Source organism: Zingiber officinale, chromosome 6B (assembly GCF_018446385.1).
Source record: "Zingiber officinale cultivar Zhangliang chromosome 6B, Zo_v1.1, whole genome shotgun sequence".
Taxonomy (NCBI): Eukaryota; Viridiplantae; Streptophyta; class Magnoliopsida; order Zingiberales; family Zingiberaceae; genus Zingiber; species Zingiber officinale.
The window spans coordinates 134,102,797-134,126,414 of NC_055996.1; the positions used below are offsets into that span (position 1 = coordinate 134,102,797).

The 23,618-nt window shown below is 36.0% G+C and overlaps 3 protein-coding genes across 5 annotated transcripts; 2 read left to right on the forward strand and 1 right to left on the reverse strand.

Annotated features, from left to right (window-relative positions):
• Positions 1-1,648: 1,648 nt before the first annotated feature.
• Positions 1,649-11,813, forward strand: LOC121989637 (probable galacturonosyltransferase 13). Its single transcript, XM_042543801.1, has 6 exons — positions 1,649-2,252; positions 3,691-3,749; positions 3,850-4,005; positions 7,493-8,080; positions 8,772-9,074; positions 10,978-11,813. The coding sequence occupies exons 1-6, from the start codon at positions 2,042-2,044 to the stop codon at positions 11,263-11,265; spliced, it is 1,605 nt and encodes a 534-aa protein (XP_042399735.1). The 5' UTR covers positions 1,649-2,041; the 3' UTR covers positions 11,266-11,813.
• Positions 11,814-14,587: 2,774 nt separating this feature from the next.
• On the reverse strand, positions 14,588-17,462 carry LOC121989638 (heparanase-like protein 2). The gene is made up of 8 exons (XM_042543802.1): positions 17,247-17,462; positions 16,724-16,943; positions 16,609-16,645; positions 16,355-16,538; positions 16,133-16,281; positions 15,475-15,898; positions 15,278-15,403; positions 14,588-15,184 (listed from the first exon to the last, which is right to left on the reverse strand). Exons 2-8 carry the CDS (start codon positions 16,934-16,936, stop codon positions 14,761-14,763), a joined length of 1,557 nt encoding a protein of 518 aa, XP_042399736.1. The 5' UTR covers positions 16,937-16,943; positions 17,247-17,462; the 3' UTR covers positions 14,588-14,760.
• A 2,638-nt stretch (positions 17,463-20,100) lies between these two features.
• LOC121989641 (protein NONRESPONDING TO OXYLIPINS 2, mitochondrial-like) lies at positions 20,101-23,447 on the forward strand. 3 transcript variants are annotated; one of them, XM_042543808.1, is made up of 4 exons: positions 20,102-20,299; positions 20,385-20,503; positions 20,732-20,800; positions 23,188-23,447. In XM_042543808.1, exons 1-3 carry the CDS (start codon positions 20,157-20,159, stop codon positions 20,752-20,754), a joined length of 285 nt encoding a protein of 94 aa, XP_042399742.1. In that variant the 5' UTR covers positions 20,102-20,156; the 3' UTR covers positions 20,755-20,800; positions 23,188-23,447. The 3 variants fall into 3 exon arrangements, with proteins under 3 accessions (XP_042399741.1, XP_042399742.1, XP_042399743.1); XM_042543807.1 differs by lacking the exon at positions 20,732-20,800 and having other exon boundaries at positions 20,101-20,299; positions 20,385-20,535; XM_042543809.1 differs by lacking the exon at positions 20,732-20,800.
• The last annotated feature ends 171 nt before the right edge of the window (positions 23,448-23,618 follow it).

Here is a 23,618-nt window from a genome sequence, read left to right on the forward strand (position 1 = left end):
GTGGCTTGGACTATTGTTAGGGACGCTGTAGCCGAACACGTAGAGAAATGGGAGAGAGATAAGAGAGCTCTCGAATGGACAGGCGGAAGCAGCAGATCAAAAGGAGGTGTGGCCGTGTGGGCGTGGGCTAGGGTTCCAATGGAATAAGTCGGAGAATGACAAAGGGTGGGCGTGAGCTAGGGTTCCAGTGGAATAAGTCGGCGAACGATGAAGGGCGAGGGCAAACTGCGAAAGGTGAATGGTGAACGGTAAACGGCGAACGGCGAAGGGTGTGATTCATGTGCGGCGTGAAGTGAACGGCTGAATGAGTGAATAAGAATTTGAGATGCATAAGTACCCTAGTTTTCTTACTTTTCTATTTGTCTTTTTGTGTGTGTGTTTTTTTAAATCGTACTTGAGTTTTTAGATATTTTAATTTTTAAGCCTAGTTTTCTATATTATTTTTTTAAAGTTGAATTAAAATTTATTATTAATATATTCGGGTCGGGTCAGGAATCCCGTCGGGTAGAACTTGTGTCCTCGATCCTTTTCCCGATTTTAGTCGGGTCGGGAAAATCCCGACCACTCGAGTCGGGAAAAGTTCGGGACGAGAACAGGTTGGGAGTCGGGAAGGGTCGGGAATTTTGTAAAAAATTTCAGCCCTAGACGTGAGGCATTCCCGTGATGGAACGCCTGTTCCGACCATTCCACTTCTGTTCCGACGAACTATGGCGAAAGCATTCGACAAAACCCTTCAGATAACTCTTAGCTTCGCATGAAATGCATGTTGAGAGGTTGATGCAGGCTGCCGAGAGGTTGAATAAGGAGAGGACCTTTAAGATCAAAGAAATAATCAAAATTGAGGAGCGGAAAGAGAAATGGCTATTGTAAAAAAATTAAGGCGATTTGAGGTCTATATAAAACTAAAGGGTGAGGAGAAGACTTTTTATTTTATTTATACCCAAAGATTTTCATCGAGTTTTAAAAAGTCAAATTTTAATATCACGTGACTTTTTAAAACTCTATAAAAATTTAATTTGAATACCACTAGATTTTATAAAATTTATAAAAGTCTACATTGAAAACATATACACTTTAAAATCCAAAAAGTTATTCAAAATAATCGAATACACCCCCTTAATAAATTATCTAACGTTAACACAAACACAACATATAAACATGTTTATTATAACTAAATCTAAATGGAAGATATATATGATTAATCATGCTGATAGCATAGGCAGAGAAGTCTAGGATCATTAGATCTAAATTTTGTTTATAGAAAAAATTTCTATAAATATATTATAATTATCAATGCACTATTACCGCTGTCTCATAGCCGGAGGGACAAATAAAGTGATATATAGAATAAGGAATGCAAGGCACATTTTCATCTTACTTAAATTTTAAGATTAATATAGTTTTATCACTTTAATATTAAACGTTATATCCCTTTTAGTTTTATTCTCATTCGATTGCTACGTGACAAAATTTTATTTTGTAGAAGATAAATATTTAGAATTTTAGCCGTCCTAAATTTTTTCGAATAATCTAAAATAAATAACAATTTAATTTTTATGACAATCAATTAGAAAGGGGACTGAATCAATCAAAGGGGGAAAAAGAAATTTAATAAATAATCGGATGACAGAAATTAATCCCCAAACTAGTAACAAATCTTGCATTTGATTCGAGGACCAAAGACATCTCTCTCTCTCTCTCTCTCTCTCTCTTCGTTGAACAGGGCGGATGATCAAATCGCGCAATATTTCGCCACATTTGAGAGATCAAAGCCAACAAGAACACGAATTCTCAGCCTTCTTTAGCGATTCCGATCGCGGACTCTATGCTGGCACGTAGGGGCCTTTCCACATCCGATCTTTCAGCTTCCGGTACCTGATCTCTGCCTCTCTGATTCGTTCTCCTGCGGCCCTCGCGATTTGTTAGCGTGCTCTTTTGCTTGGAGGCGGTGTGGGCTGGGAATCTGTTCTGGCCGGCGCCGCCACGGTGACGCCGCAGCGGTGAGGGCCGGCGGCAAGTCGCAGCTGGCGCAGTGGCCACGATGCAGATTAGGTTTTCGCCTAGCATGAGAAGCATAACGATATCGAGCAGCAATGGGTTTCTGGACTTGATGAAGGTGAAGGTCGCGGCTCGTCATTTCTCCTACCGGACCCTCTTCCACACCATTCTCATCCTCGCATTTCTTTTGCCATTTGTCTTCATTCTCACCGCCCTCGTCACCCTCGAGGGCGTCAACAAGTGCTCCTCCTTGGGTAGGTTCGGGAAAAGTAAATTCTGGATCTCGAAATGGTTGTAATTTGTCGCCAGATGCAGCTTATGTTATTGCCGACTGCAAGATTCGATCTTTACTTTTTTTCCCTTTCATTTTTAGTTATCAATACATGTCATTCAATTTTCTGTTTGATGATTTTCTGTATCATTTCATCCAAATTCGTTATATTTAGATTATGAATTTGACTTTGATGTTTTGGATAGACATATTTCTTGCATCTGTTCCTCCAATTGGTGGTTTACCAAAATTATCCATCCCAATTCTTTTTTATGGATCTAGGATTAAATGTAGTTCCACTGTTGAGAATGCCACAGGATTTCAATTCTTTGGGACGAACTTTACGGTCGTTGTGCACAATCTTGAAGCTTTTGTGAACTTGATCTTCTTGATTGTTTTTCAATGACGACCTCTATCTAATTTTGAAAGGGAAATGTACGAGGACTAAAAAATCTTGAACCTATTTATGTATGTTTTCTACCATTATAGTCAAATACAGTTTAGCAGTAGCATATATAAGTTCTTTTGTGTGTCAACATTCTCCGCACAATTCATTGACTGTTTGTGAATTTCCTCAAAATGCCTGTTCACATTTCTGTTCTTCTTTTATTTGATTATCGATAGTAATAAGGACCTTTATATTTTACTTCTGTTTATATTGTTAGATTTATTTTGTTCAATTTTCTTATCATCTCAGGATAGTCATGTTGAAGCAATTTATAAATGCTAATCAATTTCTGTATATATATCATGATCTTTAGTTTTCATGCCAAGTATTTACCTTGTTATCTTTGCCATCGACATTTGCATGGCTCCTTTTGTTCGTGGATTGCAACTTATATAAGCTTTCTCTAATAGCTTGTTAGCAGTGAGATGTGGATGATGTTTGGGCTATCATTTTCCTTATAAAGCATGTGATATTTTGTTGGATTACCTATATTTTTTTTCTTCATTTGTACTGTCTTGTAAGTTTTCTTTGTCATTTCTTCAGCCACCTGCTCTTTATTAAGCAGTTGTGTAATAATGATTTCAAATCTTTGAATAAGCAAGAGCTCCATGACAATTGAGATTACTTATGGAAATGCTTCAATTGATTGTCTTGACTCTTCATTCTGGAATATTTGCATTCTTAACCTCTAGAGGCACTTTCACCCTCGTGCATTCTGTCTTATGTTATTATGTTACGGATTTCCAAATGAGCTGCTATGAAACTTAAATACTACTTTTTATGTTAGATTTCTCTGGAGTATTCTTCAAGCATGTTCTACGAGTGAATAAATGTGAATATTTTACAAAATAATTTAAATTAGAGTATCTGACTATCTTCACTTTATTAAATGTAATGTATATTACCAGAAGGTATAAATCACTGCAGAACTTCATCATTGGCAAATAAATTGAATCAAACTTATTTGTTTCAGATTGCCTGGGAAGACGACTGGGTCCAAAGTTTCTTGGTCGAGGAGGTGATGGTTCTGAGGTAGTTTTTTCTCTTCTTTGCTACTTAAATTCATGATTAACAAGCATTTTCTTGTTGTGAAAATGGAATCATACACTGAATCAACTAAATGTATATGCAGAAACTTGTTAAAGATCTATACAAGTTACTTGACCAAATAAACTCTGAGGAAATTCCAGCTGGATTAAAAGTGCCAGAGTCTTTCAGTGAGTTTCTTTCAGACATGAAGAATAACCAGGATGATGCCAAGACATTTGCTATAAGCTTGAAGGCAACGGTATGCCATTTACTTATTTTTATGCCCATCCCAAAAGCACCTTATGGTAGTTTAGCATTTGTTTGTTTGTTTGAGAAAATAAATATTCACCATGTTATTGCAATTCTTTTAAAGAGAGGATCTAGTTCTTGTTTGCTTCCGGTTCTCTGAACTTTGTGGAGATGCTCTTTTGAGTTATTGGGTCTGTTCCATGGATATTTTTCTGTAGTTGAATTATAATTTCACATACTTTCTTTTTTATTTGGTTTCAAATATTTGGCCATTCCCACAGAATTGAGACTAATCTTGAACTTACCAATTATATTCAAGATAAATCTTCTTGGTGTAGTAGAGTTTAAGCTCAAAGCTTGAATTGTGGAAAGATAATTAAAAACCCAAATGTTTCAAGTGCAGAAGTACAACTGCCTGAATAAATGAAATAGATGGATGGCATGCATTTTTAATAAGAGATTTAGATACCTTGAATATACTATTCAAAAAGAAGATATTGATAGAGATATACAAGATGGGAAATGAAAATAAAAACTTTTTACGTTTTATGATATTATCATGTGTCCCTTCGGCTAAAAGTTTTTTTTATAATTTTTTTTTCTATAATCCATTATATATTATAAGAATGTTCTGCAAAATGTTAAGGTAGCAGAATGTCAATGCTAAGCTGCTATTGTGTTAATTGAACAAAGAATGTAACTTGAATCAATGGTAGAGTCAGGGAAGATGATATGAACATGTTAAAAGTTGACTAATGGATTCTGTAGTTGGGCAAGTAGAATTTTTTCTAGTTGATGTTGAAGGAATAGAGAGGACCAAGCAAAGCAAATTAATGTAATCAAATGATTTAAGAGATCTGAATATTAGTAGCTGTATAGAATTGCAAAATGCATAGATCCCAATGTTGGGATATGATCCATGTACCTGACACAAAATAGTTGAAACTTGCATTGCTTGATGATTATGATGGAATAGCCGGGACTAACAAAACTTGGTAACAGTAATTGTTTATGATCATTGGACATTCACTGTTCGTGACATTTTGGTAGATCATGAATAATCTGTTTTCATTTAGACTACTATCATTTAGAATCCATCTATCATTATTTTGTAGTAGCCACGTCTGTATTAAAATTCCTCAACATTTGCCTTGGAAAAATTCATAGATCATTATCATAAGATTAACAAATTGGTTGAAGTAGAAACCTAAATAAATATGGTGTCTTTACAATTTTGTTGTTTAAAGTATCAAAGATTCAAAACCAAGAGAAATTTTAAAGCTTAATAGGGTTGTTTTGGTTTCCTTAAATTCAGAAGAGAAAGTGGTTATAAGAAACAGATTCATGGCTTAATTTTTTATTTTACTTCATTTCTTCTTTATTTTTTTTTTTGTGTGTGTTTTTACTACTACTAGCAAATCGGTAACTTTGATATGATCAAATTAGTTTAAGTTCTATAACAGGAACTCCTCTTTTAGCAGAGGTCTTTAAATACCAAAATGAATATGATACATTAATAAGCAATCTTCATGCTAGAAGTGCCTAGTGTTGATGCATGTGTTTGAAAAAGATGTGGTTTCTCATAAACTTCTAATAAAAAAGAGGTTGTAATCAGGCAATCTGGTTTGTACATATTGATACAAATGCAGGCACAGAAGGGAACCTAGTTTGCATTTGATTTTGTTCAAACAGTTCCATTTCTATGCTTACAGTACAGAGTTACAAAACTAAGTCATGAAAAAACAAAACTAAATATGAAAAACAATTGATAACTTTGTATCATCTGAACTTTATTAAAAAAAAAATTCCACACAACTAGGGGTTGTTCTGATCTTGGACTAAAATCTCAGTCGATGATGGTCAGAGACTGGGTCTATTGGTCTCCTAGGGATTTGTATGCTGTGTTGCCTGGTTTAGTGACATATTTTGTCCTGAGAGATCCAGATATGCCAATTGGTATCAACCTATATTGTTCCATCCAACCTCAAGGACTTAATTTTGTTTCATTGAGTTGTTTTAAAGACTTTTAAACCAATACATATTCTTGCTTATCTCTGTTCCTTCCAAATCCTCACACTCAAGATTGTCTGGGAAGGGCTAGAGACACTAGATGAAAGATTTCACTTATATATTTGCAGTTTAAGACAAGTTGTGAAATGATACAAGAAATGTTGAAAATAGTGCCACTGCATCTCCTTTTGTAAGTAAGATCGAGGAAAAACAATTCTGAGGTGGTTTCTTAGCTTGCTAGGTCAGCTTAAAGGTCTTAGTATGCATAATAAGAAATGAAGGATTCAATGGCAGTTTTGTAAATCAAAAGCGCAATTGATTAGACTGCAAGTGTCTAAATAAAAAAGTATGAACGGATAGGAGGACTTAGACAGTTTTTCATTGTAAAAAAGGAAAATTCTATTACTTGTCGTGCAAATATTCATTTGCATTAATTGGACATTTGTTAATAATCTTTATAGTAAAACGAAAGCATCCCTGCATTATTTGCTTTCTCAGGTTTGAATTCATGTAACCTCTTGTATTAGGCTGAAAGTTTTTTATCATTTTCCAAATGAATATCAAGTTAAACATGCATGTAAACTAGAATATATATATATATATATATCTTTGTTGTTGATTTATACGTATGACAAAGGTAGCTTGGGGCATATGAATAATTGAGGTGCCATCTCATTACAATTTTTTAGGATTACTTCAGTTATAATATTTATTTTCAGATACATTTTTTGTCATAAAGGCAGCTAAGGAAAATGATTTTTAGATTAAACATATAATTTTTATGATTTATTCTACCTAGAATTAGTTAATTCCATAAATTTGAAATTAATTATTCTGTCAAAATTCTTAAATTTATAAATCTAGCTTTCTGAATTCTACTATAAAATTTAATTTGTATGCCATTTTTTTTAATAATCATTTGATTATTTTTCTCACAACTTTAATTTATAAATGTTTATTGATTTTAATATAGTTAATTAAAAATACTACACATCACGCAGTTTAGCATCTAGTATAATAGAATCAATGAGTGAGAGCATCAAGAGCAGCAGACCTACAATCCTATAACCATGGTTTCTAGTTGGGTCCTTCTAGAAGTTATTGTGTAAGGCATTTCTGTTAAAATCTACCAGGTGCATTTCCTCTTTCAACAGATTATGGTGTGTCTATTTATTAGAAAGAATCTGGTCATCTTCAATTATGTGACCTTTGGGGGAATTGATTAGGAACGGTGGATTAGGTTAGAAACTTTGAAATTGAATTATCTTGTATCAATAACTGACTAGCCATTACTGAAGAAATTTCATGTTTTAAGATAAAAATTTAGGGGAAAACTATGTAGACTAACAACTCTTCTGTTCACAGTACCAATTAGTCTACTGTAAATTTTTTAATTACAAAAAACCATTGTCAACCATTTTTAAATAACATTTGTTAAGTGAATATTCATGGAGGTGTATTCTTATCAGTTGTCATTTTATGTGCAGATGGAAAGCATGGACAGGGAGTTGAAAAGATCTCGACTAGCGGAGCAACTGCACAAACACTATGCAGCAACGTCTATTCCCAAAGGCTTGCATTGTCTCTCTTTACGACTTACTGATGAATATTCATCCAATGCACAAGCACGTAAACAGTTGCCATCACCTGAGTTGCTACCGCTGCTTGCAGATAATTCATACCATCATTTTGTCGTAGCCACTGATAATATTCTTGCAGCCTCTGTAGTGGTCAACTCAGTTGTTTCATCTTCACTAAATCCGAAAAGAGTAGTCTTCCATGTCATAACTGACAAAAAGACCTATCCCGGAATGCATTCATGGTTTGCATTGAATCCTCTTCCCTCTGCTATTGTTGAAGTGAAAGGTGTCCATCAGTTTGGCTGGTTAACGAGAGAAAATGTGCCTGTTCTTGAAGCTATTGAGAATCACAATGGTGTCAGAAATCACTATCATGGGAATCATATCACGGGAGCTGATGTCACAGATACTCCGAGGATTTTTGCATCTAAATTGCAGGCTAGGAGTCCTAAATATATTTCTCTGCTCAACCATTTACGCATATACCTGCCTGAGGTAATTTAGTTAGTGTGAACATTTTGTTTTGTGATACCAGCTCCTGTTAAAAAAAAATCACAGAAATTCTGTTGTTCCAAACACGAAAAAGGTTGAATTTTAATACCTCTACTTTTTTTTCAGTCTATGCTTGCTATGTTGTGTAGTGTGGACTAAAGAATCAGGTTGTTGGGTCCAGGCATGCATACTAAGCACTTTCATGGCTTCGACTTTTATACAGTATCTTTGCTATTGGCTGCATCATCCACCTTACCTCAATATTACTTCAATTGTCGTATTATAGGTTTAATATTGTAAGCTTTACTGCTCTTCAAAATTTTCATCCTTTAAAATAAGGTTGGGAGAATAAAGGTGGAAAATGTATTGTAATTTGATTGTCTCTTTTTTCATGAGCTGTACACAGACATTACCTTCTGGATTTTTTTAAAGTTTCCCTAAGACCATGACTTCCAGTGGTTGTTATATATGAAATGCATCGACTATTATTTAGTATCATCCCACAAGAATAATATACACGTATGCATATTAATGTTCATGTTTGTGGCATGAAGGATGGCCAGAAGGCTTCTCATTCATGCCAGTCAGATTGTGATTGTCATCTCATTCCCATATTTGATGTACAGATTTGTTTTATTCGTAATATGTTTCCTGAATAATGGCAATAATGTGATTGTTCTAAATTTTGAAACAGTTATTCCCCAATCTCAACAAGGTGGTGTTTCTAGATGATGACATTGTTGTTCAGCGTGACTTGTCACCATTATGGGAAATTGATCTTTCTGGGAAAGTAAATGGTGCTGTCCTAACTTGCAAAGGTGAAGATTCATGGGTGATGGGTAAAAGGTTTAGGACATATTTCAACTTCTCGCATCCCCTCATTGCTAATAAATTGGATCCTGATGAATGTGCTTGGGCATATGGGATGAATATTTTTGACTTGAATGCCTGGAGGAAGACTAATATTCGAGAAACATACCATTACTGGGTGAAGGAGGTAATGTCTAACCTCTGTTATCTTCTAATCCTTTGTCCTAATGAGTGCCTTAAATTTTCCTTTTAGAAAGAACTATAAAATATTTGCTTCCCATTTCTTTTTTGCTTGTTAACTAAATTAGTTCTTGTTGCATATTGGAGTGGTGTTTTCAGGTATATTTTGATTGGTTTAGATAGATGCATCACTCTGATTACAGATGTAAAATCATTGATTGGCTGCAAGATCGAATGCATTGCATAGCATTTAGACACATTGGGTGTGATGAAAAAAAATCATAAATTTTGAATACTCTTGTTGAATATTACAATATCCTAATCCAAATGGTGTTTGCTTGCCAGCGATGCTACTTCTTACATGCATCTTGAATTCTCTGGGAATGTTCTTGATAATATGTTCCTGAAGCAAGATTAAATGCATCACATGCACTTATAATTTTCCATAATAGAAATGGAGTTTGCTTGGATTTTGAACTTTGGTTCCCATTTAAGTCATTTTCAGTAAAAACATTCTAGATTCATCATTCACAGAACCAATCAAACAATCTGCTAACCTCCACGTTTAAGTGAAAGTTCAATTATACACCTTTTGCCACTGACAAGAACCTACAGGATTACTGTTAGGTAGTTTGTAGAGGATGAAGACCATGCCATCATGTTGTGCTATGAGAAAAGTTCTAAGACATTGTCGCATAGTTGTTGTTGACAAACACATGCAAATGAATACTGTGATACGGATGAGAATGTTGGATTTGTTTGTGAATTTATCAGGAGATTTTTTTATATATATAATTGAGCAGCTTGAAGTTTTGATAGATGAGTTGAGAGAAAATATATTGTAGTATGAACATATCGGAAAATGATCAAGAGGATCTCAAAATTAGTGTGTTGATAATTTGGAGTTGGAGGTGTTAGAGTATGAGGTAGACCAATAAAAGACAATCAAATAAACAAATGACTTGGGCCAACCCATGGCAAGATGTTATTTATGGAGGAATAAGATGTATTTACCAAAACCCATTTGTTGGGAACATTCTTGTTGTACCATGCAGAAATAACCAATCCAACTCTAACCAATTTTGAGGAACCATCAAAATTAATGGAAGCTGGTTCCAAATTCTAAGAGAATCTAATGAACCTTGAATCTAAGTTTTATCTTCATTTTTCTCTCTAGACTCTATACTCGATAACTTTTATTTTTGCTATTTCTAAATTCATCGAATTGCATTATGTATATTTCATTAGTAACCTGCAGCTAGTCATGTGTTTTAGGGACAGACCATAGCTTTGGGCATGTTGCAGTTTTTGATGAACTAATAATCAGATAAATCACTTGTAAGCTAATGCTTATGCCGGTTTCACCATGTCAGTTAAACATACATTTCAATAATGGAATAAGATATGCAGTCACGTAAGCTGTAACCAGAATATGAATTTTTTCATGAATATCCACAATTGATGTCCTTGATCTAATTATATTATTGTGTCAGTCTTTGTCGTTTTAAACAAATGCTCATCATATACTTTCAACTTTCTTTATGTGCATTTTGCCAATAGCATGTGGAGTCTTTATAAAATCCTACGGATGTCATTACAGTTTCATGTACCCAGGTGGAACTGAGGTTCCAAATTCTTCCTTGTGACCATATTATTGCCTATGAAATCTGGGCCTATGCTAAGTGTAGCACCTTTATTCTTATTGTCAAGGCATTCAGTTTCTTATTGTATCTTATTCATATTGGCGAAAGTTAATTCTTGTTTTCCTGTCGAATCACATGCATAAGAAAAATGCAACTTGTTTTTTTTTTTTAAATTTTCATGTCCTCGAAGATCCATCGGCAGAAGTTGCTTCCCTCATTTGTGCATGCATTCCTAACGTCTCCTCTTCTTCTTCTATCTCAATGCAGAATCTGAAATCAAATATGACACTATGGAAGCTGGGGACATTACCACCAGCTCTAATTGCATTCAGAGGTTATGTGCATCCTATAGAATCATCCTGGCATTTGTTAGGTCTGGGCTATCAGGAGAAGACTGACCTCGACAGCGTGAAGAAGGCTGCTGTGATCCACTACAACGGGCAGTGCAAGCCTTGGCTGGAGATTGGATATAAGCACTTACAGCCCTTTTGGACGCTGCATGTAAACTATTCCAACGACTTCATCAGGAATTGCCATATCTTGGACCCTCAATAATAGTCAAATATCTGGACTGCATGAAAATTGAGGGAAGAAGTTCTGAATCTCACCTCAAAGAAAGAACCACTTCGTAAACCAAGAACTCAGTTGCATAGTGGTGCAGTCAAAAATGGGATGCATCTGGCAAATTCCTGTTTTGTGACCGACTCTGGAAACTCTGGGAATTAGATTCATTCTAAGGTTATAATAATTAGTATTGGGCATTCTAAAGGTAGCTCTGTATTCTTGCTATGGAACAAACAGGCTCAATCTGTTCCTTGTTGCTAGAGGAGGAGCATCCAGCTGCACGACCAGTATATACTGAAGAGACAACTTGTTTTGGAGGATGCGGATTTTGTGTGGGTGTTTCTTTTTTCTTTTGAAAATTTTATTTTGGCTTTTATTTATTAATTTACTCAAACTTTTTTTGCCGGTTCCTCGTTTGACCTCTAAATTTAGAGGCCATGGATGTTTAACATTCCAACCCCTTTGAATATTGGGGAACCCTAGGAAATGTCTTAATTCATACGATATTGAAATGTGCAGTTATTCTTTCAGTTTTAATATGTTCAATTGTGTTTTTCACCTCCCTGTGATTCTATCTTTCCTTGGCCAAATTTATTCCTCAAACTGACGTAAAAAATCAAAAGGGTGCCTCATCGGATTTTTTATTTTTTATTTTTTATTTTCCAAAATATCTCCTCCATCGTTAATTGTTATAATCCGTAAAGCTATGGAGTAACTATTATAACATTGTTGATTATTTTCAATGCTGTGGTAGTAATTATGATCAATTGATATATTGTCTAAAAGTTATTATATAAAAAAAAAATTGATGAATCGGTAATACTGAATCTAAGGTGATCAGTCTAGTCATATGAAAATTTTTCACTGGTTGTTAGAGTAAATCGGGAAACGTTTGTGGCGAGTGTTAGAACTTTCGGACCGTAAAAATCACTTTTTGCGTTGCGGAAACTCCGAAGTTCTTAGCTACTGGATCTGTGCGAAGAATAAAATTTTTCCGTGTACATGTTTCCTATCCTAGATCTACAAGAAAGTGAGTTATACTTTTGAAGCGAAGCCCTTCGCAAATCCCGCTCGTCCAAGGTTCTTCGGATCTCAAGTGTGTTCAAGTGTACATACCTCTAGAAGTATCCACACGAACAAGAGATGGAGAGGAAACCTTAGAGTGTGCTAGCACCCCAAAGAGTCTCGGCAAGGATGAGAGGGAGAGCAAGAAAGAAGAGAGGAGGAAGAAGATGATGCCTTGAATGAAAATCAATTCATTCCATCACTCAAAGTGATCGACCACTTCAATGAGGTTTGTAACCTCCATGGAATCTCAAGAGTCAAGACTCTTGGTTTCCCTTCTGAGGTGCCATACCATGAAGTTGCTTTGATGATGTGCACATCATCATTGGTCGGCCCTATGCCAAGTCACAATGACATGACATTTGGTCAAGTCAAGGTCAAGTCAAACTTGACCCTTCATCTTCCCTCTCAAGTCAAGTCAAACTTAACTTAAATTCTCCCATGGTTGATCAAATATAACCATTGATTCAAGCCAATTTGATTTAATGAATCTCTATTCATTAAACTAAATTGATTGAATGAGTCATAATCTAAATTAGACTCATTGGACACATGAATCAAATTGAGTCCAACTCAATTAGTTTAATTTGGATTACTCTTGATCCAATTTGGTTCATCATATGAACCTAATCCTCTTGGTTCATCATATGAACCTATTCTCCATCTAATTGCCCTTTGTGTGTGACCCTATAGGTTCTTGTAACGTTGGCAATGCTCCTAAACTCATTTAGAAGCATAAGTAATGAGCGGTATCTAGCAAACATCATTACTACCCAAGTTATAAGAATGTTGAGATCCAACATCACCTTGTGACCACTAATTGTGACCCTTCACAATATATGATAATGTCCTTCTATCCTTGACATCTAGATTGATCAAATGAGGCATAGACCGTGTCATCCTCTAATCAATCTATATCTTGAACTCCAAGTAGACTCACTCTAATCAAATGAGTTCAATATCTCATATTGACTCATTTGGGCATGGCCATGCACTTAGTACGTGGTCTCACTCTATCAAGAATGATGATGTCACTCCCGTCATATAGAAGGGATAGATCCCATCTACATCACTCACATCCCTCCGCATAATTTGTTACATACCCAGTAATCGCTTTTATAGTCCACCCAGTTACGAGTGACATTTGACAAAGCCAAAGTATGTAACTCCTTATGTAGGGAATCATGGTGACTTCAGGTCCAAAGACTGATAGTCATACTAATAGTCACATGAGAAAGTATATGACACTTATATAACGATCCATGATACTTTTTCATGGCAAGTCATTCAGTATACATTCTCCAATGCATACCCATGTGTCAACTTGATATCTCTATATCCATGACTTGTGAGAGCAAGTCATCGAGTTGACCTACATGCTAGTCTCGTCGCATTAACATTGTCCCTGAATGTTAATACTTGACTAGGAATAATTAAGAGTAGTGTTCTCTATATCATCTCACTATCGATTCAACCAATCGATTGATATAGATAAGAACATTCTACTCATGGACGCTATTATACTTAGTTATTTGACACCAATACAAGTATAATAACCATCAAAGAAATGTCTTTATAAACATATAGGAATATGATACATCGAGTCCATACAACAATCATCATATGATTGACTCTAGTGCTCTAACTAACAGTGGGTGTCTTAGAAGTCCATTATTTTGTGATTGTGCTATCTATTTGGAAGAAAAATTTCAATAAATACATTGTAGCTGAGGATCGAATCGTGAATGCTTAGGTAACAACTTGGCGTCCTTTTGTTATACCGTAGCCTCGGGCTAAAAATATTGAATAGTAACACCAAATATGGAGTGATCGGTTTGATCATATAAAAATTCTTCATCGATCATCAGGATAAATAGGGAAGTGTTTACAACGGATGACCTATAAGTTCAGTATCTCATGATTACATACTTTACTAAATAGAAGTTATTATATAATTGTTATAATATGTAACATTTAATATAATATAGTTGGAGTATTGAAGTAGCTATTTAGTAATTATTATTATTATTATTATTATTATTATTTAAAGTAATTTTGATTAATTTAAAATTATTTTTAATAAAAATTAAATGATTTTAATTAATTTAAAATAATTTTTAATAGAATTTAAATAATTGTAATGAAGTTGATAAAAAAGTATTTTAATATAAGTGTTTAAGATTTAGAATTGAGTGTTTGAAAAAATGATAGAATTTAGAGTTTAAAAACAACGGGTACTCATTCGCTATTCCAACGTGAAAGTTTCATCCAAATACATTATAAAAGTTATCCAATAATTTTTACACGTTTAGTCGGTAGATTTTATTTAGAACGTCCTTTTAATTTTTGTAAAAAAGAAAATCAATATTGATTTGCTGAAATTAAAGTAGGATTTATTCTATTAATTGACCTCCTGCGACGTTATCTCAAGCATGCTTTTGCCTCAAAGTCTGGGAGGACAACGAACGCAATGGACAAGGGAGCCACCTCGACAGGCGATCGAACAGCAGCATTCACCGGGTTCAGAGGAGGAACGTCTCCCTCTTCACTGATCTCCAACGGAGCGCCGTTCAGCAGCACGGTCTGGCTCAGATGGTTGCCGTCTTTCGCCGTCAGATGATACTCCTCTCTCTTTCCATCATCCCTCCGGCCGCCTTCACCATCGCCATACAGAACGTCGACGACGCGCACGCTGAACTTGGTGTACCTACTCAGATTGATCAGCAGCATAGAGACGCCGCCTTCTTTCCCTTTACTGCAATGCGCGTAGGCTCTCAAGTACGATGAACCAGTGACATCGATCGAAAGCACTCCTTTCCCCATCAGCCGATGCCACAGCAGAGCACTACCAACGCAGAAATCGCAAAAAGGACATTATCACTCTCTAAACAAGAAAGAAATCGTTTTCGATCGAGTAATCCGAATGCCTTGCCCTTGCCTGTAATAATCAGGATTCGGAACGAAAGTATTCGAATCGAGGAGACCGTAGTTCCCTCCGATCAACGTCTGTCTGCAGTACACCTTGGTGTTGTACTTGGACGCCATGCCGAGTTGATCCAAGTACCTGAATCGTTCCTCTTTAGCGAGCAGTTACAAACTAATCTGCAAGGAGAGATGCAATGCGAACCTACGTACCAGAAGCTGTTGAGGAATGCCTTCGAGACCAGCCTACTGCCGCTGTTGAACGCGCCGCCGGCTTCGCCGACCCAAGCAGAGGACCACGGTCCATTCCTCTGTATTGTGAGTCGCAGAGCCCTGTACGTATCTGCTTCCCCACTCAAGTACGCTGGATCCGTGATCCTTTCTCGTATGTTTGGATCATTACCTGGACCCAGATTGTAGACATGATGCGTGACGGCGTCGATCGTGCCGGCGCCGGAGGCCTGCAGGAGCCGCGCGTACCATGGCTGATCGAAGAAGCCGCCGGGAGCGACCAACAACGCCTCCCGTCGCGAACCTCTGTACAGCACTTTCAGGACAGCTTTGAGCGCGATCAAATCTCTGGCGTATTGATCGGCGCTGACACTCGCACTCACACCTTGCCCGCTCAACTCATTGCCTGATCATCATCGAGAATCGGCCGTTATAACTATCTTTCCTTCTCTTACGTGGCAAAAGACGAATACGCTCGTCTCTAATGTCTCCGTCAATTTGTTTCAGGATCAACACGAAGAAAATAAATCATAGACGACTACTAATAACACATAAAGGAGACATTTACTTGACTTTGCAGAATCTTTCCTTCTCTTAGAAATTCAAGTAAAGTTAAAAGAGAGAAAGAAAGAGGGATTACCGAATTCCCATGAATCTACATTGTATCCTTTCGATATCGAGTACTCGATGAATGCTCGAGCATTGGTGGAGTTCCAGGCTCCTACCCACTGATTGCTTTGTGTCCGGTGCCTCCCGTATAGTGCATTTAGACCGAATGTCGTGACGACTCTGGGTAATTGTAATGGTTTTCACTATAAGAAAATTGTCCATTAGTGATCGAATTAACTTTAGAAGAGCTTACCCTGTCTTTTGAAATAGGTGGTTTATCTCGTCCCACCTTGAGGTGCTCAAGCATCCTCTAGAGAAGCCAAAGAGACCGTCGTCGGTCTTCGAAAAAGGAAGGCATGGAGTCCCTGGATTCGGCATGCCATACACAACTTGATCTTGCAAGGAACCTCCCACTCTTATCCGCAATGGGCTAAAAGCTGAATTGAATAAGATGGAACAACTGTGATTGATATAATTGGAAGATCATGAAGAACAGGAAGGGATTACCTCGAATGGATTTTGCGAGAAATGGATGAGACAAGTTCTGAAGCACGACCATGGAGCCAAAAAAAAACTTGATTAGTTGTGAGATTGCCTAAAACCGTACTAAAAGGATTCTCACCAGATTTAGGATTGAGGATTCTCCCCATGGACATTGATAGTAGTTACACTTCTCGCGCGGCCACCAATCGAGAGTCGCGCAAACAAAAGTATCACTGGTTTCGGCCACTAGATCAGACCCCTTCACTTTGATTGCCACATCTGGGTGTTCTTGAGCAGGAACTTGAACGATGAAGTAGAGGAACAATGGCAAGAACAGAAACTGAGATCTCATTATATTTCTGCTTTGGTAAACACAAGGAAAGGGAAGAAGAGTTAATAGAAAGTTCATATTCTTTCAATTCTGATGCTTTGATACTGCAAGTGAAAAAAACTAGTGTGAAGTTTGAAAAACAAAGCATTTATCGCCTTCTTTGTGTGTTTTGTGTCTAACAATCCTCAGTCATCTTAAACATAGCAAATGTACCTCTGTAAACCTAAAAGAAGAGCTTCTGGCAACAAGAAATCATTCCAAATCTTCATATATACTCACTAAATTGCACGGAAACTAAGCAAAGAACAATGGTTCTAAGAATGGCAATCACCTTGTGCAGGGTTTCAGCTCCTCCCAAGAACAGCAAGAGCTCAGTCAAAAGGCGGCGATCTCGATCCCTCACGGATTCTGTCAACTCGAGCTAGATTCAGTAAAACTACACCGTGAAGTGGATTGGATTCCCTCAGGAATCTGTTCCCTGTAGCTTTATTAGCATCACAGCGAATGACACTCTCTGACATATAATAATGAATATAAAGATCTACTGTTCTTCTCTTTCATTGTGAATGGAGTAAAACAAGGGAAAATTTGCTTGGACTCCCTAATCACAATTTAAATTTTACATATAATTTTCATTGCTAAAAAATTTTATTTCCACCCCTTAACAAAATATAAATATAATGGATATCAATTTATCTAATTGTCTCTCATATTTTTTTTATATAAAAAATTTAAAAATGAATATAATTGTAATACCCTGATTCTGAGATTCTGATTAAGTATGACTTAAAAAGGTTAGATGGTATTATCCATATCACCAAGGTGCATCTTCCTTTTCGGAAGCCTAAACTTAAGAACTCTAAAGTTAAGCGTGCTTGGCTTGGAGAAATCTTATGATGGATGACCTCCTGGGAAGTTTCCCAGGGTGCATGCGAGTGAAGACAAAGCACGCTGAAAGAACCTTCGATGGTCTGTGGAGCTAGTCGTCAACTTGATGGGCAATTTGGGTGGCGTGCCCGGTTCGGTTCGAGTGGGGCCCACCCAAACCAGGGCATTACAGATGGTATCAGAGCGACCTTACGACCGTTAGTGCGCCTGTGACAGGAGCACCCAAGGCACCACCTAGCGAGGGAGATTCTGGGATTTGTTTGTGGTGTGATTCGTGGTTACACAATGAGGACGTTATGTCTTTAAGTGGGGGTGATTGTAATACCCTGGTTTTCTAAGATTCTGGTAAGTATGACTTAAAAATGTTAGATGGTACTATCCATATCACCAAGGTGCACCTTCCTTTTCGGAAGCCCAAACTTAAGAACTCCAAAATTAAACATGCTTGGCTTGGAGAAATCTTAGGATGGGTGACCTCCTGGGAAGTTTCCCAGTGTACGTGCAAGTGAGGACAAAGCACGCTGAAAGGACCTTCAGTGGTACATGAAGTTAGTCATAAACCCGATGGGCAATTCTGATGGCGTGCTCGGTTTGGTTCGAATGGGTTTTTATTAAATTAAATCGACTTATTTTCCACCTTAATTGGATGAAAAATATACAAAATTCTTTTAAATGGTACTCAGTTGAATGGAAAAAAATACTAAATTCTCTTTAAATGATACTCAAGTGAATAAAAAAAAAAAAAACTAAATTCTCTTTAAATGGTACTGACTTTAGAAGGAATTATATTAAGTAGAAAAATAACCACGCTCAATTTTCCACTCCCTAACTAAACATAATGGATAACCATTTACCTATTTATTATCCTCTCATATTTTTTAGATATAAAAAGTCTAAAAATAAGTATAATTCCTTTTAAATTCAGCACCCTAAAATCAGAATTTAGTATATTTTTCTATCAAATTGAGCACGACTCTTTTTCCATCTCAATTAGATGAAAAATATATAGATTCTCTTTTAAATAGTACTCAATTGGATGAAAATATACTATATTTTATTTAAATGATGATGAATTTAAGAGAAATTATATTAAGTGGGAAAAAATTGTACTCAATTTAATAGAAAATATATTTGATTTTACTTTAAAGGGCTGAATTTAAGAATAATTATATTTATTTTTAGATTTTTTTATATTTAAAAAATATGAGAAATAATTAGATAATGATATTTATACGAGAAAATTGAAGCAAATAAAATTTTACGAAGTGAAAACAAAATTTTTATAAAAATGAAAATTACATATAAAGTTAAAATTGTATTTGGAGTTTTATCTCTAATTTACTCACAATACCACTGACTTTAGGGCTTAGGCTGCCACAAAATTCTTCAGGAACAGATGGATTGAGCTGTGGAGAAAACAGCCACGGAGTCTTTATCTCCACCATGTGGAGAGTGGCATGTCACATTCGATTGGACAGTGAGGTGTGTGGTTCTTGTAGGCTCTTTCTTTGCTAATAATTATAAACAGTTGGAGAGCTTTGGAGTCACATAATTGTACCGGTAAGCATGTGACATCAAATGGCAACATCTTCTTAATTATTTTTGGAATATCTAAGATGGGTTTAGTGATTTTATTTTTAGCCAGCGTTAGGTTTTCTTCGAGCCGATTAATAGGATGATCAATTCAATCTTATGAATCTTCTTGATCAAGGTAAATTCAAAAACGTAATATGTTATAACTGATAATCAAATTATAAGATATTGGGAGACTATATAAATGAAAAAAATGATATGTTCAAAGAAAGAATCTCAATAAAATATTTAAGGATAAACACATAAAATGTTAAGATCCACAAAAAATAAAATGTGGATCATAAATTTATATATCTATCCTTAAATATTTTATTAAAATTTTTCCTTAAATATATCATAATTAATATAAATACTTTGGCAGTGCCAATGGACCAACTAACTTACTGAAGGATGGTGGCGTTATGAAAGATAAAAGACCGGCGTCACTTTAATAATTAAAAAAAATACTTTTCTAATTATTTCCTATATTTTTTAAATTATATATACATATATTAGAATATTATGCTTGGTTTGATTCAATAATAACTGGACTGGGCCCAGCACAACTTAAGGTCTCTATTTGGCCCATTGAAAATCGCGGCCCACGGCTCAAAGAGAAACTGAAACACGCGCATAATTCACATGGACGGCTAGGATCACAAGTGCTCCCGTTACGAATTACGATCATCTTCTTTATCAATCTTAAAGCACCGTGGCTTGGCAGCCACTTCGCAAACCCTATAACCCTCCCCTGCGCAGTCACGCTTCGCGCACACTGCGGATGGCGTGGCGAGGTTCCTTCTCGCGATCGTTGCTAGCCGCCGCGCGGTCCTCCGCCGCCCGGTCGACGCCGGCGGCGGCGCGAGCTCCGCCTTCGGCAGTACCTCGCCTCCAGCGCCGCCAGCCTTCGTTCGCTTCTCCCCGGTAATCCTCGTAACCTGAAGGCCTCGCTAGTTCGCTGTCTACGCTCCAGTTCTTTTTATTCTATTTTTTTTTCAAAATGTCGTAGGAATCTGGGAGAGCTGGGATGCATGCAGTCCTTCCTTCCGCTTTACAGCACGGTGGCCGCTCCTCGACTCACCTCCCACCTCTCGGCCAGCGTGAGGGCGTGCTGTGAGCTTTCTCAGGGTACCTTCCGTCGCACTTGTCAGGATCGCTAGTTAGTCCCCTCGATGTTTTATTTGTCCTTATAAAAAAGAAATATTTATTTTAGTTCCAGTTTGATCATTGTGATACCTGTGGTTCCTGTATTGCCATGATTATTTACCCTGCATGCTTTGACTTTTTTCCCCTGCTTCCTTTCGTTGGACTTTGTGTTTTGGTTGATCGAAAGAAAATGCAATTGAGATTTGATAGGGAAAAATGGAAAAGATGGTTGATGGAAGAGACGGGCGTCATTCAGTGGGAATCAATGTGAAAGCCCACGTAGGTTTCCTCTTTTTCCAACTGATCTCCAAAAATGAATGAATAAAAGAATTATTCTACGGGGAATCATTGAAGATTCAATTCTTTTAAGGAACGGTTTCTTGACGTTTTCTACAAAGCTCTTTTTTACTTGATTAGGTCTAAATTCTTTTTTCCCATTTTAATGTCAATGTTGTGATTGATAATATCACAGTTAGATGTTTTCTTTTTCACAATTCATGTATTCTTCTTTCATTCACTGGTTTAGTTAGTTATTAATTTGCGATAGTAAAAATGATTTCTCATAATGATTTTGATAATTACTAGTGTGAATTATATTATTAAAGAAATGCTATATTTTTACCCAGAAAACTCAACTTTTGACTAAGTTATGATAGTTTGTGATGTGTCAAGTAGAAGAAAAGAGCAGTGACATGTTTTTGCATAGCTTTGGTCATAGCAAGAATCGTTTTCTTGTTCAAGGCATGATTTTAACATTTTTCACATTAACTGGAAACAAAATAAAAGTTAGTTCTATCAAGAACTTTTTTTCACCTCTAAGCATATGTTTGTAATCTATAATCTTAACTAGTCTTAAGACACTTGAGACACTGAGATCCCAAATTAGTATCAATGCTAGTTATTTGCAGGGTAACCAGGGTTCTTATGTTCGAAAAAAATCATCTTTGTATCTAACAGTTACATGGAATTTGACTTTTGAGTCTCACTCTCACATATGATAGCAGTATTTGATGATGATTGGATTTGGAAATTATTACCTTTAACTAATTGTCAAATGAAAAGTTGCGTTCTTAAGTATCCATTTGATGTTTTGTTTTTGTTTTTCCTCTATGCATCATTGTGTCTATGTGTTACCAAATTTGATGGAAAGAATAGAAAATGTGTGCTTCAAAAATTTAAGAAGGGAAGAGCAAGCAGTTAGACTATACTGAATGTATGATCTGAAGGGAGAGAGAAAATAATGTAATTATGAACTAAGCACTTATCAGTTTGAGGCAGCAGATCACATATTATTAAGTGACAACAAGTTATTCAATAAGGAAATCTCAATATGCATTTCGCTGGAAGTGCCCTGTTAAGTTGCTCACTTGGCAAGAACTAACATGCTTGACTGATGCTCACTTGTCTCATATGTGACATTGTTTTACGTGTGTTTAGGAGACTCTATTTTGCCTATTGCTTATCCACACACCAGTAGATATAGATTATGAGTATCTGAAAATATAGATGATTTTTTTTTTAAATTCGTTTTGTTCAGATTTGTAGGAAGCCCATGACTTAGCAACTGAGTAATCTAGGTATTATGGTAGTAAGGCAAACTGGTGGTCAATCATATATAATGTTGATTTTAAAAGATTATGTGTTATCTGCCTTCAGCAATTGACCAAGCCATTAATCTAGCTATTTGTTATCTTTAAAAGATTGTGTTATCTGCCTTCAGCAATTGACCAAATCATTAATGTAGCTATTAGTTATCTAGATTTAATGCCCATATTTTCAGAATTCTCAAATACGAGAGAATGGAGGTCTTTCTGGAATTAGTTCTGCATAGGATTTGGGTAACTCATTAAATATCATGGAAAAACTAACATACATTTGAACAGATGATTTGGCCAATCTCTTATTGCAGTTTATGCAAATTCTTCAACATATAGAATTCCATTTATGACCAACTGAAACTGAAAATATCTAGTGTAACATTTTGTAGAGGCAGAATATTCCCTTTCTTCATCATATTCATGTGATGCTTCATTGTCTTTCAAGTCAATCCTCTATATCCTTATTGGATCATGATTTAGTTGAATTGTACTTGGACACCTAACTGTGACCTCAAATACAGCAGTCAAACATTTGTCCCTTTCCATTCAACAATATTATGGAAAGTTGGAAGGCTAGAGGAAAGATTACCTCATGAGCTCATACAACAGTTCGATTCCATAATAAGAGCATCTAGGGAAACTGTTGTCTTTCTGTCAAACATTCAGGCACAATATCTCATGAGCTTACACAACAATGAGAATGCCTGTTGTCTCACTTTCGCATCCTAAAAAGGTTCATCTTCTTTTAAGTTTGTTACATTGGAAGCTCAGTTTTTTTCAGTGTAACTGTAAAGTCATCTTAAATTTATCTTTTTGACTGGTTTAAGAGGATCCTCCAAAATGTTCTAGGCTCCTATCTATTGACTGAATCAGGAAACGAAGGTCATAGATGTAGGTTGTGCCTATTTCTTTAATGTAATAAAGAAGCTTCTCAATGACAAATTTGTATTTTTTTTTTAACAAAAAAAAATGAAAAATGATATTAAAAAAAAATAGTCAAACATTCAGTTGCAAGTTTTTCTGCTAACAATGTGATTGCCCCCTGAAAACAAGTTGTAATGTGTGCAGGTACTTGAGGAATTAAGGATTTGCTGTGCTTCCAAGAGGCGGCGAGATCTGGATTATCATTTTGTGGAATGGAAGAGTAGGAGTACTTTTGTTTTTAACTTTGACATTACATGTGCCTGCTATTTCCTTTTGTAGCAGTGTGCATTCTTTCTACACTTCAATAAAAGAATTATATTACATGTGCCTGCTATTTCCTTTTGTAGCAGTGTGCATTCTTTCTACACTTCAATAAAAGAATTATGGTGTTTCTTTGTGTGCCACCAATAGCATTGTTTCAAATAGCAGACACAAGAAGTTATATCTCGCTTTATTAAAGTCCCTTTTTTCAGCCTATATTCCATCTTGTTCTCGTACAATTTCTTTTAGCAAGTATGGTTCCATAGTTTCTTACATAATAGTTTGATTGGAAACAAACAAAAACCACTGCCCAA